The sequence below is a fragment of the Desmodus rotundus genome, chromosome 2, assembly GCF_022682495.2.
Source record: "Desmodus rotundus isolate HL8 chromosome 2, HLdesRot8A.1, whole genome shotgun sequence".
Taxonomy (NCBI): Eukaryota; Metazoa; Chordata; class Mammalia; order Chiroptera; family Phyllostomidae; genus Desmodus; species Desmodus rotundus.
The window spans coordinates 51390874-51417067 of NC_071388.1; the positions used below are offsets into that span (position 1 = coordinate 51390874).

Here is a 26194-nt window from a genome sequence, read left to right on the forward strand (position 1 = left end):
TGTGAATATCTATTAGGTTGAGCAGCTGCCAATCTGAAGAGTCCACAGGATTCGGCATTACTGCCACATTAAAATCAAGCCTCTCCTGTTCAGTTCTCTTATATTTCCATTTAAAACAACTTTTGAACGATACGATTTTCAATCGCAAACAAAAGCATAACCTCATGAACACCCATGGACACACCCTGTTTTATTTGCTCTAGCTCCTCAACTTTTTTATTGTCTGCACTATTTTAAATTCCTCTGTAAATACTTCAGTATGTATCTTACTGACAAGGACATTTAAAAACATTGTAAGTACAATGCCATTTTTATACCTAACAAAATCAGTAATAATTCCATAGCATTCATGTTTTAAGGACATCCTGACTGGAGGGATATAAACCGAAAAAGAAAAGATTAATTGGAGAAGACACAAAATTACTAAAAATGATGGTTCCACACACATTGCACAAGACAGACATGTTGGTGACAACATAGGGGTTCAAAAAGTTAAGTAGCTCCCACAAATAAATACAGATATTCAGGCAAAACAGAAACGGTTTTCTGTGGTCACTATAGTGGGTGGGTGTTTTGTTCGTTCACAAAATTACTAAATACAATGTGTATACTGGAATGTGACCGGAAACAGAATATTAATGGAAAACTGGTGAAATTTAAATGAAATCTGTAGTTTAGTTAATAGTAATGTACTAACATTAATTTCTTAGTTTTGACCAATGTAACATGGTTTTGTAAGATGGTAACATTAGGGGAAACGGTAAAAGTATACAGGATCTCTCTGTACTACCTTTGCAACTTTTCTGTAAATCTAAAATTATTCCAAAATGAAAACATTCATTTAAAGCTGAGCAAACAAACAAATAAAGAATCTTAAAAGTCTCCCCAACTGGGTTGAAATGAAACCTTGAAACTTCTTTCCAAATCTGCAACCTCACAAGCAATCTAAAATTTAAGAAGAGTGCCCTCTAGTGGAGATAGTAGTCAAAGTTTCTTTTTTAGGTTTTTGAACTACTGATAGTGTGTGCCTGAGTACAATTAACCCAAATCTTTGTAACTGAGGTCTCTCCCCAACCCCTCTAAAGTAAAAATAAATAAAATTGTATAGTATTTTCTTCATTTCAAGAGCAAAATGTGTTCACTTTTGTATAGAAATTTTTTCAAAAGACCGAAAGATTGCCCATAATTTTTTCTCCAAAAAAGCCTCTATGAAGTTACTCAATAGCCCTCAAAAATACACATACACGCCAAACTGTGCAAATGGCCGTCCCTCCTTAAAATGTAATGAGTATTTCCACATATCCTTAAAGAGGACCAAAATTCCATCGTGTTTGTGAACCACAGCATGGAGTGCTTACTTCAGTTCACCTCGTTTCTATAAGCACGCTTCGTCACGCTTCTGAAACCAAGAAGTACCCTGTCGCCCTTGTCCACAGGACAAGGTGACTTCTCCTTTGTTCCTGAAGACTTTGAGGCGTGTCTTAGCCACTGAGGGAACGGTCACTTTCCAGGCTTCCATTTTAGACCATGGGAGCTAGATGTGCCTCACAGACCGTTTGTCCAGCTTCCACCTCTTACCCTTGGGGAGAAATGGCTTCCCTGACACTGGAGAGGTGAGATGTTGCTGCACTCAGCACCCATTATAAAGTTTTTTGTTTCTTCTGATTACAAAGTTTTAAGACTGGCCAGAGACACACCAGCCATAGTTCTCTCTTAATTTTATTAAGCAGATTTCCTTTTGATGTGGTACCTTACAGACTTTTAAACATTTGATCGTAGCCCTGGCTGGGTAACTCAGGTGGTTAGAACATCATCTTGATATGCCAAGGTTGCAGGTTCGATCCCTAGTCAGGCCACATACAACAATCAACCAATGAATGCACAAAGAAGTGGAACAACAAATTGATGTTTCTCTTTCTCCCTCCTTTCCACTCTCTCTCTCTAAAATCAATAAATAAAATTTAAAAAACATTCCACCAGTATGTTTCAAAATTTCATCCTTTCTATTTCATTTTTTTTCCAACCAGCACAATATTTTGGTTAATTATTTAAGGAGTTCCTTGACACTTACTCTATATCAAGCACCGTGTTCTAACCCTCACTCTTTCTTACCCCTTCTCTAACCACCCAAACTTCCCACGCTGCTCTTTCTTCCCAGGCTGCTGTGGGGAAATGGGATGTGAGATGAGAACACGCGTCACAGGCGGTGAAGTGCTGTGTGAAAGGCCTAGCGTGAACGCGATCAGCGAGAGGGAAGTTCTGACCCACAGGGGGCTGGTTGCCTTTATGGAGATGACACACAGTTTCACTTCAGGTACATCTGCAGGCTGCAGCGAAAGTGCCAAGACAGCGGAGCCCTGTGCATTAAAAGGGTGGGCAGCAGCGTTGGGAGCAGTGCCGCCAGCTCCAGTCACAAGGAGACACAGATACCGTTTTAGGTCGATAAATCCTAGCACCACCAGAGGGAAAGGTTGGCAACCTTGGCTCCTGTTCCTCATTTTCTTTTTTTTTCCCTCATTTTTGAAAACTAATTTTTCCTAGTTTTTGAGATATAGCTGATATATCACATTGTATGTTCCTGAATTTCTGGAAGAAATCTTGCCGCTCAAATGCCTCTCAGAAAAACTAAAGAAGAGGTCTAGGGGTGGGCCAGAAGTGTGAACAGAATAATCCGGTTTGATTCCGGAGCAGGGTTGCCAGACAAAACATGAGGTGCCCAGTGAAATCTGAACTTCAGATCACAAATAATGTTTTCAAATTTCATTGGATGTCCTCTAGTTTTGCCTGTTAAATGTAGCAACTGTACTCTGGAATGCAGGGAAGTCTTCCTGGAGGAAGCAGGATTTAGCTAGTGCTTTGAAGGGCAGGAAGAGAAGACCTAAATAAGCAAAGAAACCCAGAGAAGAGAAAGCTGGCCAGATGTTCGAGAAAAACCTGGAGAATTGGCCCAGTGCCAGATGACTAAAGGTCCTGGGGGTCAGGAAAAGGGTCCAGATTTAGACTATAAGCAGGAAGGAGCCACAGAAGGTCTTACAACAGGGAGACCATGGGGTCAAGTGCTGGGAAGCTCCTGGATAGACAGCAATGAATGAGAGATGGAAGCAGGATCTCAGTCAGGAGAACCTGCGTTGGTTCAAGTGGAAATAGTGAGGCTCTTCCCTGGTTTCGGGAAGTGGGCTTGGAAATTCTTCTGGAGACTGAGGAGGCCAGAGGTCCAAGAGTGGCATCTGGCCAGACCCAGCAGCTTGAGCTTCTATACTGTAAGTTTGGACCCTGGCTGGTATGGCTCAGTGGATCGAGCACCAGCCTGTGAACTAAAAGGTCACTGGTTCAATTCCTGGTCAGGGCACATTCCTGGGTTGTGGGCCAGGTCCCCAGTTAGGGGTGTGTTAGGGGCAATGGAGTGATTGATGTTTTTTCTCCCTCCCTTCCCCTCTCTCTAAAACTAAATAAATCAAATCTTTAAAAAACAAATAAGCAAATTTGGCAGGAGGCTGACCCTTCTGTTTTTTTCTTAAAAAAAAAAAGACTTTATTTAATTTTAGAGAGAGGGGAAGGGAGGGAGAGAGGTTTAGAAACATTGATGTGAAAGAAAAACATCGATTGCTGCCTCTCCTCTGTGTCCCAACCAGGGACCAGACTGGTGACCTTTCGCTTTGCCCGACAATGCCCTACCCACTGAGCCACACCCATCAGGGCCCATCTCTTTTCTTGCTGGAAGCCTTTCTACTGTTAAGGTTTGACTAGTACAATTAATTTCATCCTACTTCTTTCAACAATACCATTTGACACTTAGGGTCATGTTGCTAAGTGGGAACTTAAAGATTGCCCAATCCAAAGCCGGGGTTTCACAATGAGCATTCATGTGACCGGTGCTCTGCTGCATCAAAGCTCCTTCACCTCCTGGCCTTGGTGGAGTCTCACCATCCTCCCTGAACTCGCTGTCTGCACTTTCAGAACAGGTCCAGCAAAATGAGCGGGTGTTGCCTGGTTCCACGGCTAAAAGAGCTGAGTGAGTAGTGAAGACCACTTCCAGCCCAGTTTCCAATGCACGACACAGATCGCCTTTGGGAGTCTTGCAAAGCCCCACCAGCACCCCCATTTGACCCTCAGAGTCACTCTGTAATATAGGCAGGGAAGGTCTCGTGAGTCCCATTTACGGAGGGAGAAGTGAAAAGTCAAGAGACAATCCCCGGTGTCTACTTCACCCCCAGGGGAGCCAGCTGGCTGCCCCATGCATTTCAGGGTGACTGTCTTTCACTCCCTCGTGGCAGGTGATGCCACCTTCCCTGGGAGGAAACAGCTCAGTGGAGAAACCACATCCTCTACCTAATTTCTAGCCTTTGGCACCTATTGTAACGCTCTGGCCTGTTTCCTCTTACTTATATATATTTTCTTCTAACATGAGCACTTTAAAAAAATCTTCACCCAAGGATATGTTTATTGATTTTAGAATAAGAGGAAGTGGGGGAGAGAGAGAATGAGAGAGACAGAGAGAAACAAAGAGAGAGAAACACTGATGTGAGAGACATCAACTGGTTGCCTCACACACCCACCCCGACCAGGGGTCGAACCCGAAATCTAAGTATAGGGATTAAACCCGCAACCCTTTGGTGCAGGGGATGATGCTCCAACCACCTGAGCCACCCGGCCAGGGCCAACACGATCACTTTTATAGTCTGCGCACGTGCATGTGTGTGTATTTGGTTATTCCTTAAAAGAATGACATGGCTTTAAAAATGGCAGATGTCCAAAGGAAACTGTCCTGGTCTGCGGGAAGCAGGGTTTGGAGAGGGAACAAGCAGCCCCAGTTGGCAAGAGCCTTGGGCACATGGGCACAGAGCAGCAGGGCACACGGACCCAGGACTTGACCCTCTTGCGGACAGAGCACTCCGGTGCTGGGCTCCGTGCCCCTCCCCGCCCCCCCGCACACGACACCAACTCCAGTCACAGTCATTCTCCACCATGCAGACTCTGTTCCAATGACAGAAACAGCCTCCTTGCAGAATTCCTACAAAGCTTCCCATGCCAGGTCTACGGCATTGCTAGGAAGCGCAGAGGGAAAGAATAACTACATGCGCTTTTGTCGCAAAGTTCAACTTAACCTTTTCTTGCACCCCAGAGACTAAAAAGAAAATAAAACAAAACCTTTCAAAGGCAGAGGAGCAGTATCAATGCTGGGGGAAAGTGAACCCTACACTCACAAAGCAGGTGCTGCAGCCCCAGAAAGTGTCGTGGCCACTCCCGAAAGCCCTGCTTCCTCTGGGCCTCGGGTCCCACCTACAGGCGGACACAGTCACCTGCACTCAACATCTGCTCAGTACACTCTCCGGATGGCGGTGCCCAGAGCAGGGCCACCTTGTGCTGAAGGGGCGAGTGAGCGAACGCATGAGTGAGTGGACCCGCGGGCTCTGTGGAGTGTACCACAGCTTGTGGAGATGCCTGGAACTCACACAGTGCAAGCAAACAGCTGGGGGCTCCGACGCCATTCATCAGGTGCCCTGAGCAGCCCAGCTGGTGAATGCTGACGGAAAGGTGAAAATACTCAAGTTCTCCCTCCATGTGAGCCTCCACGGCCTGATCTGTCTCACCCCGTCTCCTGTTCTGCCATCACTGGAATTACTTGTGATTCCCAGTGTTGTATTCTGTTTATTAGATAAGGTGCCCCTGGGGAACCCAGGCAGAGCACAGGTGAGTGGGAAGAGCCCTGGGGAGAGTCAGCTTTCTCACCTGTAAAAAGGGAATGATGGGTACTAAACCTGGTCCTGCATACCACCAGGGTAGAGTTCCTGCCAAGGTAGGGGATCCCAGTGGTTACAACAGGGGTTCCAGAGCCAGACAGAGCTGGGTTCAAATCCCAGGTCTGCTTATTATTATTATCATTATTATTATTATTATTAGGGGGATAAGTTACTTAAACTCAGTGCCCCAGTCCTCTCTTCTGGAAAACAAGGATAAGAAAGGTACCTGCCTCGGGTGGTTAAGAGGATTACACCAAACAGTGCCTGTGAAGTAGGGAACGTCGAAAGCCTGACGCACACAGCCGCTGTCAGACACACACCGAGCCCTGTTATTCTTACTAGTGGATGTTAAAGCACTTAGTGAGCCCGCGTGCAGTGGGTGTGCCGTGGTGGTGAGGCATCGCCATTCCCCACCTCCCCCAGCGCAGCACAGTGGAGGAATTCAGAACAGGCGACACATGTCCCAGGGGCGCGGACAGAAAGCCACCTGACAGTCGAGTCACAGAGCCATGAAGAACCACAGGAAAGGTAAAGACTCATCCTCCCGTCACAGACTGGCCCAGGCTCGCAGGCCTCCACAGTGGGAGCGGAAAAGGACACACCGACGACGGTCCCACGGGGCCAGGCAGAAGCAGATGCAGAGGTGGTCGAGGGCATGGAAGCCCACCCCAGTAGGTCCGGGGGAGACAGCTCGGGTTGAGGGGCATCCCAAGAGAGGTGGGAAGAGCCCCAGGTGTCTCGGCCCAATGCCATAAAATGTTTAACTTGTGAGATCTGGGAGCGAGAGAAGTCACAAGGGGAGTAAGGGCCCCAACTGACCCCTGTGGTCCAGTCCCTTTGGAATGTGGCCTGGATGAGTGGGGCAAGGACCAGACTCCCACCCCGACCAACCGGCCAAGTACCTCCCACCGTGAGACGGGGCTCTGCTCGGGCCCATCGGTTCTCGGGCATTTTTCTTGCAAACCCCCACCCTCAGAACATGGCTGAATGAGTGTCTAAACAGACAGGTCAGGCGCCACGTTGCTCTCCTCTGCTAACAGACGCCTTCGTCCTCACGTGCAGCTGCAGAGAACCAGGATCTTTGAGGAATACCGCCCCCAAACAGGGGCGGCTCTCAAGCCTGCACGATCCCTTCACTGGTTGGTAGTCGCTAGTGGGTGGGCATGTGAACTTATTTTAATTTTCTTTACATTTTCCAAATTTTCCACAACAAGTATGTATTGCTTTTAAGAACAGAAAATACAGATTACCAGAGGCCCAGGAGATCACACAGCTGACAAAAGCTTCGCGTGTCCGGCTCACACACTCACTATTTGTACTGGGAGCTCTGCGAGCCTTTGGGCCCGCCAGCGCTCCTGCTCAGGGGCTCTGAGGAGCTGCGCCCCAGGGCCCAGTCGCTTCGCCCATCGGTGTATCTGTGCTGTGGGTGGCGCTGAGGGTTGGGGGTGGGGTGGGCTGCGGCAGCTGTGCTTCTAAAACATATTCCTTTTAACGTGGGCAAAAGCATTCATTTCCCTTTGCCTAATTTAAGAGTGTGACCTTGTCCCCTTGGAATTTATGTAGTTAAAAAAATTGTCTGAAAAGAGAGAGATACTAGAGTAGGGGAAGAACAAGGAATGCAAAACAGAGAAATGGCCCGGACCAGCCACAAAGACAAATGTCCAAATCTTTCAAGGCCACTGTCCAATCCTTACCTTAATCGAGGGTGGGTGACACAAATCACACTTGTTTCCACAGAGCTAACGTCACCCCCGCCCCTGATCGCCCGAGGCCCACCCTGACTCGCTGACTTAACTGTCCCTTCTCCTCCCTGAACACACCTCACCATCAGGCCGGTTGTTTCCTGTGTGGTCTCAGATCGCTGCCCGAACTGCCGGCTCCCAGCTGCGAAGCCATGTGCCTTGGGCGAATGAACCCACGGGACAAACAACCCTGAGTGACATGGGGATACACGGACCTCCAATGGTCCTCAGTCTGGTGTGGAGTTCCTCACTCGAAACCCAGCTCACAATGACCTGCTGTGTTCCCGGATCGAGGGATAAAGGAAGACGAAGGCAGCCAAAGCACTACACCTTAAAGCTCATGCGAGCTCGGCAGAGAGACGGCCCCTCCTTCTCACTGGCTACATGGCCAACAGTGGAAATTGTGTGTGACAGAGGTGTATGCTCTGGGCATCCCGGGGAAGCCATAATCTCTGGTGTATGTATGTGTGTGGGGGGGTGGCAGTGGGTAGTTCCACATAGCCGGTGGCATCTGGGTAGGATTCGGACACATGAAAACTGGGCCAGAGAAAACCCCAGGTAGAAAGACCTAGAGCCTGGGGACAGGGTGCAGTCCATAGCCAAGGTGGACACCTAGGTACGGGCAGGGAGGCACCCGAGGCTGGGGCAGGTGTGAAAGGTCTGGAACCTCACACTGAGAAATCTGGACTTTATCCACAGATCAACGGCGCTGGGTCTTTCTGGCTTCAGGGCCCACTATGAGTTCACTAAATTTGGGGGGCCTACTTAGGACGGGTAATGGGTTATTTTACCAAATAAGGTCAGTAAAACCAAAACAGAAAACACCAACTACCACATATGAGTATCATTTCATAAAAGCGCATTTTAACACCAAAAAGTAGAACACAAACCCAGAATGAAGGACAGGCCCCCCTGCCCCCGAAAAAGACAGCTGACGCCCGCCTGCTGACAGCACATGCACACCACACCACCCTTGTTCCTGTTTTCCGACTCCGGGGCGCTTCCTGGTAAACAGGGCTGGAGGCCACAGCTGTGGGACTGAGTGACAGGACAGCTCAGACCCCAGGCTTCATCTGTTTGTGGTATCCAAGATGTGCCCCTTTGTTCACAGATCCAAAAACCAAAATGAGGTAAAGGTTATGAAAGTGCCAGGCTTTCCTGTTCCCAAGTATGACCCTGATGGGACCATCGGCTGCAGCTGCTGCTGCTGGGGGTTGCCAGGGGTGGGGAATGCTTCCATGGCCATGTGGGTTTGGGATACACTGAGATCTTTCAAAGTTTATTATTCATGCATTTATTTTTGTAAATGAATGTGTGAGTGATCTCCGAGGTCGCATGCACCAGGCAGCGTTCCCCTGGCTAGTCTGACCGTGGAAAGCCCTTCTCAGCACTGTCAGTGTGGGAAACTCCTCAGGCGGGTGTCAGCAGAGGCTTATTCATCATTTAGCAGGCGTGAGGTTAGCGTGGGCAGATTCGAGAACCGCAGCGCAAGCACCCAGGAGGCCCCGGCAGGGGTCAGGAAGGAGGACGCCCATGCACCCGCAGGCAGGCAACAGCATGTACCTCAAGATCGGAGTTGATGGAAGGGACCTCAGAGGAGCTGCTAGAGGACACACGGGCCCGGATGACTTGAATGGGAGGGTAGGAAGGGGGTTCCTGCAGGGACGCGGCTCCCGAGCTCATCTGTCCATCGCCGGGCAGCCTGGTGGCGCTGCAGCCTGCCTGCAAGGTATTGTAGGGAAGGGTGGGGAGGGACACTTAATTTACTTCTTTATTTTTGATTTGTCAAAGCCCTCACGTACTCCAGTATTCAAAAGGTACAAAAGGGTATAAAGTGCAATGCGTACCTCCACCCTCCTTCCCCAGCCATCCCGTGGGCTTGGTTCTTGTGCACCCTTCCTTCCAGGCAGCCTAACCCATACAGTAATGTAATTACATGCAGACATGTAATTCTCTAACACATGCTGGTGTGCTCAACACTCTTACGCATCTTCTTTTTTTCTTCTCACTTAGTGTGTCTCAGAGAGTACTTTTTTTCACACTTTTTTTGGGTAGCAGAGTATACTTGTTCACAATCTACTTAACCAGCCCCCTACTGATGGACTTTAAGGTATTCCCAATCTCTTGCTTTTACAATCACCACTGACTGCAGTAAATTACGCCGTGCATCCAAAACTTCAGGGTATTTATAAAGGATGAATTTCCAGAAGTGGAACTGCTGGCTCAGAGGGTATGTGCCTCCATAATGTGGACAGCTGTAGCCAATGATGTACTCCATAGAGGCCTCACTGACTTGCCCACCAGCAGCAGAAAGTGAGGTGGCAAGGTTTAAGGGAGCTTCTACATCTACCTACCTATCATCCATCTATATTCTATCTATGATCTGTGAACTGCCTATTAATCTACCATCTATCTTTCTATCACTAGCTATCTTTATTTTCTATGTATCTATCATCTTTTTTATCTGTATGCTATCGATCATCTGCCTGTCTATATCTATCATCTATCTATCTATCTATCTATCTGTCTTTTGGAAGAAGCTTTTCCCCACAGGGTTCACGAGAGTTGGGGAAGGGCTTCCCCAAACACACTGGAAGCAGGGCACCCACCTCACCGCAACCTTGCCCATTGGGACAGTCCCCCCCCCCCAAATTGCTAACCCAACTAGCATTATGCGGCAGCACCGAGAGTATGTTCTCTTTATAAAAGCTCAGGTGCCAGAATCTGACAGGCTTAGTTTAAAACCTGTATCTATGATTTCCTAACTACGGGATTTAGGCAAGTGACTCAACCCTCTCTGTGCCTCAATTTAAAATAATAATAAAATTATTATTAATAAATAATAACAACAGAAATAATAGTATCCATCTCCTAGGTTATTACGAAAATGAGTGATAATAGTAATTTTAAAAAACAATCATTTACATCAAGGGCACAGACTCAGGTAGAGACAAATCTGAATCCTGGTTCCAAAACTGACAAGCTGTGTGACCTTGAGCGAGTTGCTTAACCTCTCTGTGCCCCATTTTCCTCATTTGTAAAATAAGGGTGATACCTCAGGGGCTGGCTGGATTAGGTGAGTTAATCTATGTAAAGCACTTGGACCAGCACTCTAAGCACTGTGACCAGTACAATAAGCATCATGGAAGTGATAGCTCTTACTGTTCACTCAGAGCCTGGCAAGTAGTCAGCCCACAGCCCAGGGAGGTGGCTCCCTGCCCAGAGGACCTGGAGTTCAGGGTCCCTGCAGGAGCTACCTCAGACACCTCTCGCCCTCTGGTGGACACCGAGAGGAGAGGCCAGGTGCAAGTATTTGCTCAAAAATGTACTAGCTCACAGGTGGCAAACACAAGGCCTGCAGGCCCTCCACCTTGTTTTATCCGGCCAGGCACCTTGTTTCTAACCTGACAGCAGCTCTAGCTCTCACTTAACTGTTAAGGAATAACTACGTTTATACAGTGCTAAAATTACATTCCGCCCTTTGAAAGCAACCGCGAAGCTGATGTGGCCACCCGGTGAAAATGAGTTTGACACCCCTGTACTAGCTGGTCTCAATGGAAGAGAACCAAGGAGGAGCACACTCTCCTCTCAAGAAGTCTGTTCCCCAGCAGGAATCTACTCAAGACTCAAGTACTCAAGGGTTAAAGTAAATGCATATTTGCACTATTATTTTTCAGAAGTTCCATGATTTTAAAATGTCTTGTGCCAAGATTTGGCCAGATGCTGCCGGGGCTCCCTGTGCTTTCCCCAGGGCCTCCCATCACCCACCCTCCCATGGGAGGAAGGATAAACAGCTGAAGTGGCCTCTTAATTGAGCAAGCAGGCTCCCAATATCCCTGAACTTCTCTTACAGCGCCTACGGGTTATTTGCACCCACTTTCCAAGGAACAACAGCAGAGAGCTAAACTCCTGTCTTAGCCCAAACTCCCTGACTGTCAGGGTGACCCGTGGGCAGCGCAATGGGGCCAGCGACCCCTGAACTCCATGTTCCCAACACCCCTTTCCGGAGACCCTGTGACTCCACGCACCAGGGTCTAGGCGGACACAGAAGGAGACAAAGTTTATATCCCAGCAGGGAACGGACAACAAACAAAAGTCAAAGACCACAGGAAGTATTCTTTGCAGAGCATTTAAAAAGGCAATAAAATACAGGAGTATGGCAGAGATGGAGACGGCTTTTGAATGAGTGGTTAGGGAAGGCCTTTGGAGAAAGTGACATTTGGACTGAAGACTGAAAGACAAGAAAAGGCCACCATGTAAAACAATAAAATGAGAAGGAAGAGCATCCAGGCAGAGGAAAGAAGAGGAACCCTGTGCCTCAAGAGAAGAGTGAAGAGGGGAAGAGAATAGGAGGCAGCCGGGGAGGGAGCACAGGGCTGGCAGGGTCTGGGAAGTCTGCATAAGGGGTTTAGGTTTCATTCTTCGTGAAATGGGAATCCAGGAGTATTTTGATTATTAATTAATTTATTATTTTTATTTTTTAGGTTTTATTTATTTTTAGAGAGAGGGGGAGGGAGGGATAAAGAGGGGGAAGAGAAACATCAGTGTGAGAGAGAAACATCCATTGGTTGCCTCTCATACACCCCCGACTGGGACCTGGCCCACAACCCAGGCATGTGCCCTGACTGGGGATAGAACCTGTGACAGAACCAGCGACTTTTCACTCTGTGGGATGATGATCAGCCAGCTGAGCCACACGGGTCAGGGCTCCAGAGGAGTATTTTAAGCGAAGGACGCTCAAGATGTAATTTACATTTGTAAGAGACCCTTGCAGATGGAGAGGATGGGACAAACATAGCAGTTAGGAGGCTGCTAGATCTATTTAAAAAGTAGTGCAAGGCACGTATTTATAGATTGGCAAATGGATTGGATGGGCGTGGATGTGTAGTGAGGGGAGGAGAAGAGTTTGGGGTCCGACCACCTGCACAGACAGTGGTGTCCTTTACTGTGACCAGGCAGGCGGGGAGAGGTCTCGGCATGGAAATCCAGAATTCTGTATTGGACGTGGTAAGTGTGAGACGCCATGTGGTGTCTCTGAACAGACAGCTGGCAGCCAAAGCTGCAGTGGGGGTATAACAGAGGGAAATTGTCAACGCTGGGAAATTGTAACCCAAGCTCACCTCACCGTTCTTTTGACATCGTTTCTCTAAGTGCTGACTCTGACTAATATGTAGCTTGTAGAGAAACAGCATGTTTATATGAGAGTCCTAAGAATTAACTTCAAAAGATAGGGACTCTGACCTTTAGTCATCCCAGCTCCGGGAGACTTGCTGACCTTCATCCACGGAGCCAGGATGACGTGAAGCTGAGATGATGTGGAGCCAGGACGACTAGACCAGGGTGCTGCACGCCGGACCGTCACTGGCCTTGTCGGAATGGACTGTGCTCGTCTGTGCAACCCCCGCCCTTGATCTCTTTGTTCTGTTCCCCTCTCCCTCCTTATTAAAGCCTCTTTCTCCACTGAGAGGTGGGGATGGGCTTTGAGATGTGGGTCTCCCATCTTCCCAGGAGATGGGCTTTAAGACATGAGTCCCCCTTCTGCCAGGTGGCCAGCACCTAAAAATAAACCGCTTTCCTTTACATCAGCCCCTGCCTCTCAAGTACTGGCTTTCCTAGTGGCAGGCAGCTGGACCGGCTTTCGGCCACAGGGGGAGAGGGAAAGGACAGAGACAAGCGCAGGGAAACCAGCAAGGACCGGTGTGTGAGCTGTGGGACTGCGGGGCTGACAGAGGATAAAGATGGGAGTGGGTCCTGCAGCCTTAAAGTCAAGCTCACCAGGAGGAGGCAGAAGAAGTGACAGGGAAAGAACACCTGTGATGGTGTCCACTGGAAGAGTGAGGGCCCAGAAGTTACAAGGAGCTAGTGGCAAAGTGAGTTAAACCTCAAAAGGACCCCAGGATTTGGCAACTTAAAAGTCACCGGTAACCTCGACAGGAATAGTCTTAGTGAGGTGGTGGGACCTGGACCTGTCACCGCCCTCCCTCTTTTCTCTCCCCCCTGAGGACCCTGCATGCAGGCTGGAATCCTGGGAGACGTCTGGAGCCCTCCGTCGCCCTCACCCCCACGTCCTCACTCCCCGCAAAGCTCTACCTGCCAACTCTCTCCACCCCATCGCTGATTCTCCCCCTGCTCCTGCCCCAGTTCTGGTGTCACCACGCCTCTTCTGGACTTACAACTGTCCCGCACTGACCACACTGATTCTAGCCTCCTCTCCCCGTCTGTCCTCCGACACTGCCCGAGGGATGACTCTAAGATGCACGCCTGACCTTGAGTCTCTGGCCCTGAAGCCCCTGAGACTCCCATCACCTCAGGATGATAGCTTCTGTAGTGTGATGGCATCACCCTTGCTCCCTCACCACCCTGTCATCTCCCAAACTCTCCCTGTTTGTCCCCCACTGAGAGCTTAGAGAGCTCCTCCTTCTTTTTCTTTTTTCCCCTTTTTATTATTGTTTTTTAAATCTTTCTCTTGTTTGTCCCTTTCTCTTTTTCATGGTTCCCTGACTCATCCTGCCCATCCTGTAGCTGTTACCTACTCCAGGAAGCCTTCCATGACCATTGCCCACCCTCTAGACACCTGGCTGTGGCCCACGGCCACTCACCTGCTGCACCGGCTCAATGGTCAGCTCCATGTAGCGACTGATGGCTGCCATCGTCCTGAGTGACTTGCAGTGTGGTAGTGTTGTGAGAGGCACCCAATCCAAATTCTTTTCAGCAGAGACGGGGAGACAGAAAGGGAGATTCTTAGGTTAGGGGACCTTGTTTTTAGAAAAATCCCTAAAGTAGTTTCTTCCATAAAAATCCCTAAAGTGGTTTCTTTTCCTTTTATGGCACATCTCACCTTCTGCTGCCTATAAAGTATATCTTATCTCTTTGCGGTCATATACTAGGTCGGTGGCTCCCAAACTTTGCTGCACAGTAGGATCACCTGGGCATCTTAAAGACCAAACAACTGCTGTTTAGCTCTCAGGCCCTTCCTCCTGGATATTCTGATTCCGTGGGTACAACGTGACCTGGAGAGTTGAAAAGCCTCACAGATGATCCCAAAGTTTGGGAACCACCGCAGTCGGTGCTCAGGAAATGCCTCTGTGAAGCAGTGGTTCCCAAACTGCAGAGTGCATCAGAGGCACCCAGTGCGCTGACTGATTACAAGACTCGAGTTTGGGATTTGGGAGGGCTGGGCGGGGCCCTAGAATTTCCATTTATAACGCTGTCGGCCCAAGGCCACACTCTGAGAACCACTGCGGTTAAGGAATGCTGCAGGGTCTGCAAAGCTCTACTTCCCCCTCAGAACCACCAGACAATCGGGGCTCTCTTCACATATCTTAGCTTCCTTCTGGGATATAATTTCATGACTTTTTCTAGAATGGAATGAAAATAACCTCCCATGAGAGCTTCCCGGAACTCGGATCTTCGGTCCAAGCACCTGTATTAAAAAACCCGCATCACTTTGGCCACACCCACCACTACCTTCTATTTCATGAACTCAGTTGGATTACATGTTAAGTTTGCTAATATGTAAATTTAAATACATATGCGTAAGTAAATTACTAAATAGCATAAGTGGACATTTGACTATTTCATCTACATCGCTAAAAGTACACTGAAGTTTATTACATGGTCAAAAAACTTTAAAAAATGTTGTCATTGGGAAAGTGGAGGAGCCTATTTACCCAGGGCCCCTCAGCGCTGGGCACAAAGCAGTTTTTTAGAGTGACCAAGTGGCCCAGCTCAGAGGGAACTCAGAGGGACCCCAGGCCCACCTCTGTGCCCTCCACGCACAAACACTGGTGGGACCCGCGGTTTCCCAGCCCGCGAGACCTTGCCTGGTTCCTTGCCTCCTCGTTGTCTTCCTCTTTCTCTGCACAGGTCAGAAGGGCTTGGGTGTCCGGGCTCTCTCTGGCTTCAGAGGCCAATCCCAAGGCCCTCCTCATCTTGCTTCTCATCACCCAGGAAAGGAAAATGATCTGGGAAGTGGAGTTAAGGTCCAAGGAAGTGGAGACTTTCAGCCACCCCATGCCGCGCCTCTGCACCTAGGGCCCCACCCTGGGCTCTCCCTCCCTGCGTCGGGCCCTCCTCTGCAGACAGGGCCAGGTTTCTCCACTCTCCCCCTCAAGGGCCTACTGCCAGGTAAGACCCGGCCTCCCCCAGGCACTCAGGAAATCTTGTTAAACAAACGCACTGTGAAAAACGCCTTCCTTGAAGAACTTGGCTTACAGGGGCCGTACCTTATAGTGGGTTGAGTAGTGTCCCTCCAAAGTTCATGTCCATCTGGAACCCCAGAACGTGACCTCATTTGGATATAGGGTCTTTGCTGACGTGACTAGTTAAGATGGGGTCATACTGGGTTAGGGTGGGCCCTAAGTCCCCGACACAAGTCCCTACAGGACGACAGGCCATGCAGAGGCACGGAGGGGAGAAGGCCATGTGAGGACAAAGGCAGAGATCAATCTGTGCTGCCACCAGCCAAGGAGCCCCAGGAGCCAGCAGGAGCTGGAAGAGGAAGTCTCCCTGAGAGCCTTCGGAGAGAGTGTGCCCTGCCTGGGTTTTGGGATTCTAACGTCCAGAGCTGACAGAACAAATTTCTGTTAAGTTGTCAGGTTATGTGGCAATTTGTTATGGCAGCCCTAACAAAATGTTTTAATTGAATTTATTGGGGTAACATTGGCTAACAAAAGTACACAGGTTTCAGGTGCACAATTCTCTAACATGTCATCAGTGTGTTGGACTGTGTGCTCCCCACCCCAGGTCAAGTCTCCTTCCATCACCGTGTATCCCCCATCTCCTTCCTGCCTCCCCCAACCCACCCCTCCCCAATTAGCATAACACATGAGAAAACCAGTTTCTGAACTACTGATGCTAAATCCACCGGTTTCTCTCTCTCTCTCTCTCTCTCTCTCTCTCACACACACACACACACACACACACACCCCATCTCTATCTACTGCTGTCTGCATTTAGCTGCCTTTGAGGTCCTCACTGCAGGTCAGCACATCTCGCAACACCCGCAGGCGAACCAGGAGGGTGCTCACTATCACTGACAAAGGGCGGCCTTGTCAACTTTTTATCTCAGCTTCCCCAACCCAGGCTCCAGGACCACAGAGAACCCAGGGAACGATTACCCTGCACAGCAGGTCAGCTTGCAAAGCCTTCTCCCAGCCTGTGGGAAAGGCAAGGCCAAGATGAGGAAAACAGGTTCACAGAGGGCCGGGGCCAACCTAGGGTGGGGACAGAGCTGAGACTGGAACCTGGCTCTCCTGATCCCGGGTCCAGAAACCGTCACAGACCCCTTTGCTGTTTCACATAGTTCCAGCCAAGAGAGAATTATTCTTATTTTTTTAAAAAGGAAGCAAAACACACTATTGCACATTGCAGTTACGTCTCTCTGCACTAGGCTTCAAACCACCTCCCTGGCCACTGGGAGAGAATTCCCTCTGGCAAGGGGGAAGGAGGGCATGACGGTGGGAGGACAGGAGGCGGGCAGGCAAGCGCCCCTGGGCCCGGGGCAGATACGGCGAGGTCCAGCGCAGCACCGCCGAGGGAGGTCAGGAACCAGGGTGTGGCCCGCAGCAGGTACTCAGGCCTCCGGTCGTGGGCCACGATGGCTGAAGCGTAGAGGAGGCCAGCCAGGGCCCACAGGAGCCGGGCCCACAGGTGGATGGAGGAAAATGTCTTACCCTGGCACTGGGCACAGAGAGGAGACAGCTGGGCAGGGAGAACCACTGCCATAGCCCCAGCTGCCTCAGGGCTGAGACCCTGGGCCCTGGTGGCAGAGCAGATTGGAGGGCAAACCCTCTGCCTGTGACAAGTCCCCCAGGGAGCACTGATCTTCCTGCCAGGGGGCCGCCAGGGGGCCACAAGGCTTGAATGCCTTTAGTGATGGGGAGCCCATTACCTCCGAACGTAGGAATGACAATATACTGGCTGCTCTCAACATGCCAGGCTCCGTGCTAGGTGTCTAACCCTTGAGTAGGAAGTGGCCTTCCCGTAACCTCTTCCCAGTGCTTTTCTCCAAGACTGCAGAGGACAAGGCTGCTCTTCCTGCCCCAAGACAGCCCTTCTGATTCCTACATCCATCAACTTGCTTTTTTTCAGGCCAGATCAAGTCACTCAGTGACCAGTGTTTGCTGGCGCCTCCAGGCCCCACGCACAAGAGTGTAGTGGGGAACAAAACAGACAAGCCTACTGCTCTCACGGGGCTGATGTTCTGCTATCCTGTTACCAAGGTAACAACTTGGTAAAGAACTGAAGGAGCTCATTTCAGGATGTGACAAATGCTGTGAAGAAAAGCAGCAGAGCCAGGGACTCAGGGGTGGGGCTGGCCTGGGCTATTTTAGGTGGGGTGGTGGTCTGGGTTGAGTTGTGTCCCCACAAAAAAAGTACAAGTCCCAGCCCCAGAGCCTGTGAGTGTGACCTTTCTGAGACAGGGCCTTTGCCGATGATCACGTAGAGATGAGGTCACTGGGGTGAGCCTGGATCTAACTGGGTTATGTCCGCATAAAACGGGGAAGGTGAGCACAGACACATACAGAGGGAAGACCATGTGAGATGCCAGGGCGGGGGAGAAGGCTGTGCGGACACTGGAGTCGTGCCGCCACCAGCCAAGGAACTTCCAGAGGCTCAGAGAGAGGCCTGGAACAGATCCTCCCCGGCACCTTCAGAGTGAGTGTGGCCCTGCTCACACCTTGATATTGGACTTTGGACCTCCAGGACTTTGGGACACTACATTTCTGTTGTTTGGGGTTCGCAATGCTTCATCACAGCAGCACTAGTAACTAAGACAGGTAGTGGGAACACTGCGCCGGTTTCTTCTAAGACCTTCACGTGACACGGTTTCCCAGCCCCCATGCCACCCTGGAGACCTGTCCAGGGGTCACTGCAGGGAGAGGAGTGCTTCTGACTCTATCCTCCCTTGATCTGGAGAGAGAACCTTTGCTGACGAGACCCTGTGTCCCGTGGGGTTTCTGGTCATCACAGCATAAGCTACAGCTTCCACAAATGATCGACTGAGCACCTGGCATTCCCGCAGACCGTTCTAGAACTGCTATTTGATGATGCTCTTGGGCAAGTGATTTTTTTACATGCAAGGATAGGCTCGTCGTGTCTCTGGCATTAGCCTGGCTGTTGTTCCTTCAGCAAGGGCCCCCTGGAAGAGCATGTATGTGCACACGTCCACAGTATCTTGTTCTTTCTTGCCTTGGTGGCTTTTCCGTGTGCTCTCCTCTCTTGGGTGTGCTTTCCTCTCCTCACCTCTGCCTCCTCAAACCCCACCTTCCCTTTGGAGACAACCTGAGGCCTCCCTAGCGCCCACTGGCCTGGCGGTGTGAATGGTTTTCAGCCTCACTCATCTGAATAGTGTAGGAGCCTTCTGTCCCTCTTCTGTAACCCCAGACATTTGATGCTGTATTTCTTGGGGCAGTAAATGATCCTGCCTTGCAGTTCTGTGTCTTCCGTGAGACTGTGGGCTTCCCAAGGGCAAGCACATTGTCTCAAGTCATGTCTGTACCCCTCTGGGACTGGCCAGCACAGGTCTTCCCTCACCCCACATGCCTGGAAGATACCTGCCAATGAGGTGCTCTCGAATTCACAGAACCCCAGGAGCTCCATGAGTCTATCCTCTAAAACCTTCTCATTCCCTAATGGATATTTGTTGGTCCAACCCTGGTGGCTTTTTCCAGAGAGCCTGCTTTTCATTTGCTATGCGAAGTGGAGAGAATGCAGTGGGCTCTCCAGCGAGAGGCCTCAGGACTGCTCCTGGGCCTGTCACCTACGCACCCCCACCCCCATGCACACGGGGTGACGCCACCCCTCTGTCCTGGTGACCTGGAGCTTTGACAAGGCTCCCAGATGCCCTAAAACCTGCCATGGTGGCCCACCATCCCAGCCCCAGCCCCAGCCTCACGATTCTGGAGAGAAAGGGGATCCGGGACGCCCAGGATCCGAAGGCGGCAATGCCACCCAGTAGGTAGCCAAAAACTTCAGTGTTGTCCTGTGGAAACAGGTGTTACACTCAGCACCCCGAGGAAACCGATGTGCATCCCAGACCCACCCTTTTCTGCTTTTAGTAGGTTCCTCCCAGCCAGGGCTAACCCTGCTCACTCCCACCCCTGAGGCATCTGTTGGGATCTGTGGAGGGAAGGGACCTTCACCTCCTATCCCCCCACTCCCCACTGCCCCCCACCCGTGCTCCCAGCTAGCCCAGCCTCACCTGCAGTAGGCTTCCCATCAGCCTCCGCTGTGGCCCTTGGATAAGGCCTGAAGCCTTTGGGGCAGCAGCCCAGAGAGCCCAGCAGGGGCCCAGGCTCAGTGGCAGCGTCAGGGCAAATACGCTGGCCCTGAGCCGCTGCCTCCTCTTCCTTTCCTGGGAAGTGTGACCTGCAACAGATGCCAAAATCCCATATCGTTCCTGGGAACTTGACAGGCTGGGAAGAACTGGCGCTGGTCCAGCCCCAATGCCGGGACACGTTCCCATGTTGTTCTTCTGGCCAGATCCTCCCACCCCTTCAAGGCCCTCTGGTTGTGCCACCTCTGTGAAGGAGTCTTTCCTCCCCACTACCCATCCTCCCTACACACACACACACACACACACACACACACACACACAGGCACTCTCGCCTTTCTCGGCCCTCTTACAACATTTATGTTCAGGGCAGGATGATGTCTCCCTTATCGTGTGCATGGGTCTGAGTACACAGGGCCGCCGCTCCCGGGCTGCAGCCCTCTGAGGGCATGCACTGTGCCCTGGCAGTCCCCACAAGCTCTTCAGAGCCTGGCGCAGAGCAGAACTGGCACAAGCCTGGTGAAGGCATCAACGAGTGAACATGTTTGTGCCAGGACACAAACTGAATGGGGCAAGGAGCGTCGTCTTTCCAGGTCCCCTTGAAATACAAGACAGATACTCCTCTGAACAATCCTAAGAACATTTCTCCTCTGGGCAGCACTGAACAGCTGAGGGCATCTCACGTTACCCGCCTGATGCACCCATCTCCCTTTGGGACAAGGGTCCAAGCACACTGCTGCCCCTTCTCGGGAATGCGCCTATCCCACACCTGGCCCACTCATCCCATGCGTCACTTAGAGCTGCCCCCAGTCTGCCTGGTGTGGCCCATGCCATTCCTGGCATCCATTTCTGGAAGCTGTAGGGCTTCACTGTCCCCCAACCACCACCAGACTTGCACACTGAAGTGTCACTGTTCATCCCCAAAGCCAGACACCACCTTTCTCCCCAGCCTTCGCTCACACTGTCTTTTCACCCGGAACACCCTTCCCTGCAGTCCCAGTTCCAGCCTTCCCTAATGTCTGCAGCCCCTTCCCTCCCCCTGGTGCCCATGGTGGGTGTGCGCACACCTCCTCACTAGCAGTTCTAAGCACTGCTTAGGGCCCTGTCTCCCTCCTCTGGCTCAGTCATTGGTCTGTGCCTGGCAGGGGTCCAGCTCTGGTGGGGCAAGGCACTCAGTAGGCACTCAGTGTTCTGATGAACGAGAGCCTGAATGAAGACAGGAACACACTCACCTGAATTAGACTTGAATTTGGAGCCGCAGATTGGGAAAAGAATGAACACAAAGTTCATCAAGTCAACAGCTGCTAGGTAGGCACCAGTGAACACCTGGGAGCAAATGGAGAGAGACTTCATGTTCAAATGTTTTTCAGCAACTGCAGCACCTCTCGTCCTGGATCTCCTCTACCACACGTGTTCCACTGACTGGTGCTTCCAGGGACACCTCCCAACCCCAAGAGAGGTTGAGATCACCTCCGTTTGACTGTTAAGGAGGTGGGGTGGATGCTTAAATGATTCATGTCAAGTAATGAAGCTGCTCATCAGTGGAGATGGGCCCCAAACCCAGCCCTCCGCTTCCTATTCCACACTCTCCACCGCACGGTAAAATCCCTGCTGTGTAACCGGCCCAGCCACTGACCTCCGGGCCTCAGTTTCCTCATCTGCAAGACAGGGAGAATACAGTGACTCCCTCACCATGTGAGCAGACTATGTGAGTCAGCACCTGGGAAGAGCTTAGTCCGGCCCCTGGAGCAACGGAAAATGCACCCACCTAGAAACTCACCAGCGAGAGGGCGGTGAGGTCAGCGCTAAGGGCATACATTTGGTGTTTGACTCCTGGCACCGCAACTTAGCGAAGTTATTGAAGAAGTTATTTAGAAATTATTTAACTGAATAACTTAGAGAAGTTACTTAACTTCTCTCTGCATCACTTCCCACATGTGTACAGCAGGGATAAGAGCACTCATGTCGGAATGATTTGGGGGCCCAATGAGTTAATCCACAAAAAGCCCTTAGTGCTAAGTAAGCAGTGCAGTATTTAATAAGTGCCAGCTATTATCACTGGACTTGAGCTGGGCCTCATTATTCTCCATCACCTAATGAGAATGGGCACCCAAAATGAAAGGTGGTCTGTTTCTGAGACAATACTGCTCAAAGCAGGGTCGAGAACTCCCCCAGTCTGTGTCCCGATTACTAAGCTGTCCTCCTCCATGTCCAGCTGGGTGGGCTAAAGGTCAGGGCCAGCCCTATGAGGTGGCCCTGCAGGGGAGCCCACAGGTTTTCCTTGGGATAAATCCCTCTTGTACAGGTTTGTTGGAGGGCCTAGACTTTGGGAAAAGTTAAAACTGCTTCTCATCACCACCAGGGAAAGGATCCAGGGACTCCTGCATGAGCTGGGCCCAGGCCTGGGCTCTAAGGACCATAGCACCAACAATCACTATTTATTGAGCCAGCTGGCATTTTAAGTGATGGGGATACGGTATTGAATACAAGTTTTTGCTCCTGTGGAGCTGACACAATAAGCAATAAACACACTAAGTAAGTAAAGCAGATGGTGTTATGGGAGTAAGCTATGGAAAAAGACAATAAAGCAGGATGAGGGTGTCTGTGGTGGAGGGGAAGGTCAGAGGAGGCATTACTGAGAAGGTGGCTTCCAAGCTAAGACTTGACAGATGTGATCATGGAGCCGCATGGCTGTCCAGACAAGAGCATTGCAGGGGGACAGAAAGACCAACAAGAACACAAGCCCTGAGGCAAATTGTGCCTTGCACGGTGAGGGCACGAGACAGAAGCCATGGCCAGCTGTCAGCCTGACACACCTGGATCGTGAGCTGCCTGGCCAGAACCGCCCCGACTGTGTCACACAGGCTGGTCAGGAGGCAGCACGCAGCACAAAGCGCCGACTGGGCAGGTCCGGATCTCTTTGTGCACGTCAGGTAGAGAAGCCTGTGGGGACAGAGAGCGGTGTGGACAAAGCGCGGTAGCGCCAAGTTTGGGCTCCCGAACAAGCGTCTGAAAAAGACAATTGACTGTGTGTCCTTACGAAGCACCCTCTCCCCCAGGTATTCCACGGTGTTTTTGAACTCGGCTTACAGGTTGAAAAAGAAAGGCTCAAAAGGCTCCCTGACCCGCCTAACGAGGAGGGATTTCTTCCCTCCCACAAATCTGGCCACCCCAAGTTCGTGACCACCTTTTCGGTGCTGACAAACTAGCTGTCAGGTTTCATGTCATGAAAGGAAACAGGAGGGTTATAAAAGTAACCCAATCACAGCAGTTTACTGCAGAGCAGAATTAATTGCCTGAATATAAAAAGGCATCTTGTTTCTTTGAAATTAAAGTGAAATCCTTCTAATCCATCTGTGCCATCAGAGTGGCCAGGCTTCTGCTGGCCCACACCCAAGCTGATTTCATTCTGGGTACGCGTGCTTTACACAGGGAGTTAGCAAAACTCTTAGAAGATGCCGTGGAACTTTGGGCTAACCAGACACGACTTGCTGGGTTATCTCCCTTGTCGCTTCCACCCCCTACAGCCTACATAAGCTCAGAAACGCAGAACATCCTGGAAGGGCCTAGAGGTCTCTCTGTCAGTCTCATTGATTGGACCTCAGAAACACTTTGTTCTAGATGTTTCCCTACAACATTTCTATGGAGAAACCAAGGCAAAATTGCAGCTCTGGTCTCATTTCTTCATCCTTAGGACTCACAGGGTGGTACTTACTCCATATCCTTAGGACCATTTGGCTGATTCTGAATTTCAGACCTTGGGAATAATGGATGGGGATGGAAGATATTAGGTTCCCAAACATCCCTGACCTGCCAGGGGAAGCCCGAAGCTCACAGTAGGAAGATCAACCTTCAATTTGGTCCCTGGGCTCCTGAAATGGATTCAAAGTCTAGGAATGGAGTCTCTAAATTAGAAACTCTCTGAGTTAGACCCAGATTAGAGATAATTGATCTCAAACCTCCCAGCTGAAAGTGGAGAAAACTCAGGCTATGGTGAGAGGGGATTTAACAGTGGGCCTTCTGGCTTTATGGAGGCTTCATTCTGTAGCCAGCTCTCAGGGGTTAGGGATGCTGGGCTGACCATAACCCAGCTCACACACAGCTTGGAGGAGATACAAGCCCTAAAGAGAAATGAAGGTTCAGGGATGGTAAAGTCCTAAAAACAACAGTGGGTCCGGACCTGAGGCACGTGAGAAAGCAGAGGTCCGTCTGCTCTCAGACGGACTGGCTGGACATTCCCGAGAATTACTCATTCTCACCAAACCCTGGTTTCCAGGTTGGTAAAATGTCTGCTCATGGAGACCTCAGAGGGTGGCCGCGAGGAACACACGAGGTAATGCACGCAAAGTACCTCCATAGTTTCCTGTGGTCTGGCTAGTTTAATCCTCACAGCCCTGCCCTTTTCTAATAGGATCCGGGGTTTCGGTTCTCTCCGTTCATTTGGGCAAGTTAGTTAACCTGTCAGAACCTGGGGCTTCCTGATCTGAATGGGGGTGATTACAGTCCCTACCTCCTGTGGGCACAGCAGGGAGTAAATGAGTTAATGAATGCAACACGAGTGTCATTTTAGTCCCATTGCAGTGACTGAGCAGTGAGGCTGAGAATCTAACACTATCAAATGTCTGAGGGCACACCCACTGAGCGCCTACAGTGAGGCAGTGCCAGTCTCCTGGGGGTGCCAGTCCTTTCTCCTCTGCCAGGGTACACTTGGGTGGCACGATCCACCCAGCTTGGGACAGGGTGGCTGAAGACCTGGCGGCCGTCTTTAGCCAGACTTCACCCTTAGGACCCAGGTTATGGTGGCCCCTCGACCAAACCGCTCCAGGTGCTGACAGGGCAGGGCAAACTGCGGCCAGAGTCAGATCATTCCTTCCCCATTTCCCAGTTAAGAGGGCCTTGGGAAATTGAGGCTAGCAACATCAAGAGACTTGTTCAAGGTCTTTGCCCTCTGCTGACGGTTGGTGGCAGAGCTGGAGCAAAAGTGATGTTTAATGAGCACTTAACTAAGTGCTTTATCAGTGCTAACTTTTAATCCTCCCTTCAGTCCTGTGAGTTATCATCCCCATTTACGTAAGGAAAAGGGGACTCAGAGGTTTTATAGCTTGCCCAGCGCAACCTCTAGTCTGTGGGGAAAGGGTGACAACAGAACCCAGGACTGGCGGCATCCAGTCCAGGGTCCTGCCCACAGCACCACCCAGCCTCCTCCTGTGGCCCACAGCCCGGCCTCCCGGTGCGTGTTGTCGGGAAAGAAGTAGCCCGACTTCTGTCTACAGCGAAATGTTAGTTTTGCTCCTGGAACTCCGCTACCTGCCGCAATCTCCCTTTCTGCCCCCTTCCCTCTAGGTTTCCAACAAGGACTTGGGAGGTGGGGTGGGCGCGAAGGGTAGCTTCCCATTCCCCGCTGCCCCCGGCAGCCGACCCGCCCTCGCCCTGGCGCCGCCAGGTCCCAGTCCCCATTACAGTGCGTGGGCAGCGATCCAGCAGCAGCCGGCGCAGATCCACAGGCCAAAGGAGATGCAGACGCGGTGGTGGGCGAAGCAGCGGTCCAGGTAGCCCCAGTCCCAAAGCGCGGGCGTGGGGCTGGGTGCCTCCTCCATGGCAGGCTTGGCTCCGCTGGTGCAGTGGCGGCGCCTCCCGCGTGGCCGGCAACCCGCGCGCAGCCTCCCCGGGCTGCCGGCAGCCCCGGGCGCTGCCGCCCCTCGCCCGTTCTCTGGGTTAGGTTCAGCTGCCGCAGCCCCGCCGAGCCCTGACCGCATGCGGGAGAAGGGCACGTCCAGCTCTGCGCTCCGGGGAGATGGCGGCAGCGGCGGCCAGGACTCGAGGTTAAAGTTTCCGGGACCGGAGGCTCCCCACCCCTGGTGCTATTGTCGGGGGTCCGCGGGCCGGAGGCCGCCCCCAAGCGGCGGGAGCCGGGAGCAGCCTCCGCACAAAGGCTGCAGCCCCCACCCCTGACAGCCACGGCGGCACCGCTCCCGCGGACCCCCTTGCTGTCACCCAGCCCCCCAAACCCGCGGTGTGAGCGGAATACAGTGACCTGACGGGCCACTGTAAGGCACTTTGTCCATTGGTCAAGGCCCATTTTCTGGGCCAAACAGTGCACACTTCGCGCCTGGCGAAGCTCCTGCGTGCCGGGGATCCCGAGGTGAGTGGAGCGTGGTCCGATGGTTAAACGACTGCAATACAAAGGTGTGGTGGGAGGCTGGGAGGGAGGGGACTAACGCGCTGTGAACAAATCCCTCTCCGTCTTCCCTCTGTTGTGAAGCTGGAATGGCACCCTCTGCCCCACTCAGTTGCCCAAGCCAGGTTTCCTAGGACGGCTACCCCCGCAGCCATGGCGCCCCTTTCCATCAGGCCACACCGCCACCCGTGAGGTACACAGAGCTCTTTTTCCTGAAAATAAACTATTACCATAATGTTTCAATTTCCTGCTGATT

At 51.3% G+C, this 26194-nt stretch overlaps 1 protein-coding gene across 5 annotated transcripts in view; it reads right to left on the reverse strand.

The window, feature by feature from the left end:
* TMEM44 (transmembrane protein 44) overlaps positions 1-25794 on the reverse strand; it is a 66376-nt gene extending 40582 nt beyond the window's left edge. For 4 of the 5 annotated variants that reach the window (XM_045192076.2, XM_045192073.2, XM_045192075.2 and 1 more), the window contains exons 1-9: positions 25221-25794; positions 22577-22703; positions 20993-21086; positions 19689-19855; positions 19383-19469; positions 16994-17164; positions 15307-15447; positions 14083-14187; positions 9047-9205 (exon numbers count right to left, since the gene is read on the reverse strand). In XM_045192076.2, the coding sequence (XP_045048011.2) occupies positions 9047-9205; positions 14083-14187; positions 15307-15447; positions 16994-17164; positions 19383-19469; positions 19689-19855; positions 20993-21086; positions 22577-22703; positions 25221-25516 (1347 nt within the window). In that variant the 5' untranslated portion in view covers positions 25517-25794. Of the gene's footprint in view, positions 1-8348; positions 8583-9046; positions 9206-14082; positions 14188-15306; positions 15448-16993; positions 17165-19382; positions 19470-19688; positions 19856-20992; positions 21087-22576; positions 22704-25220 lie in introns of those variants that run through there. The other variant, XM_045192074.2, reaches the window with a different exon arrangement.
* Between the last annotated feature and the right edge of the window lie 400 nt (positions 25795-26194).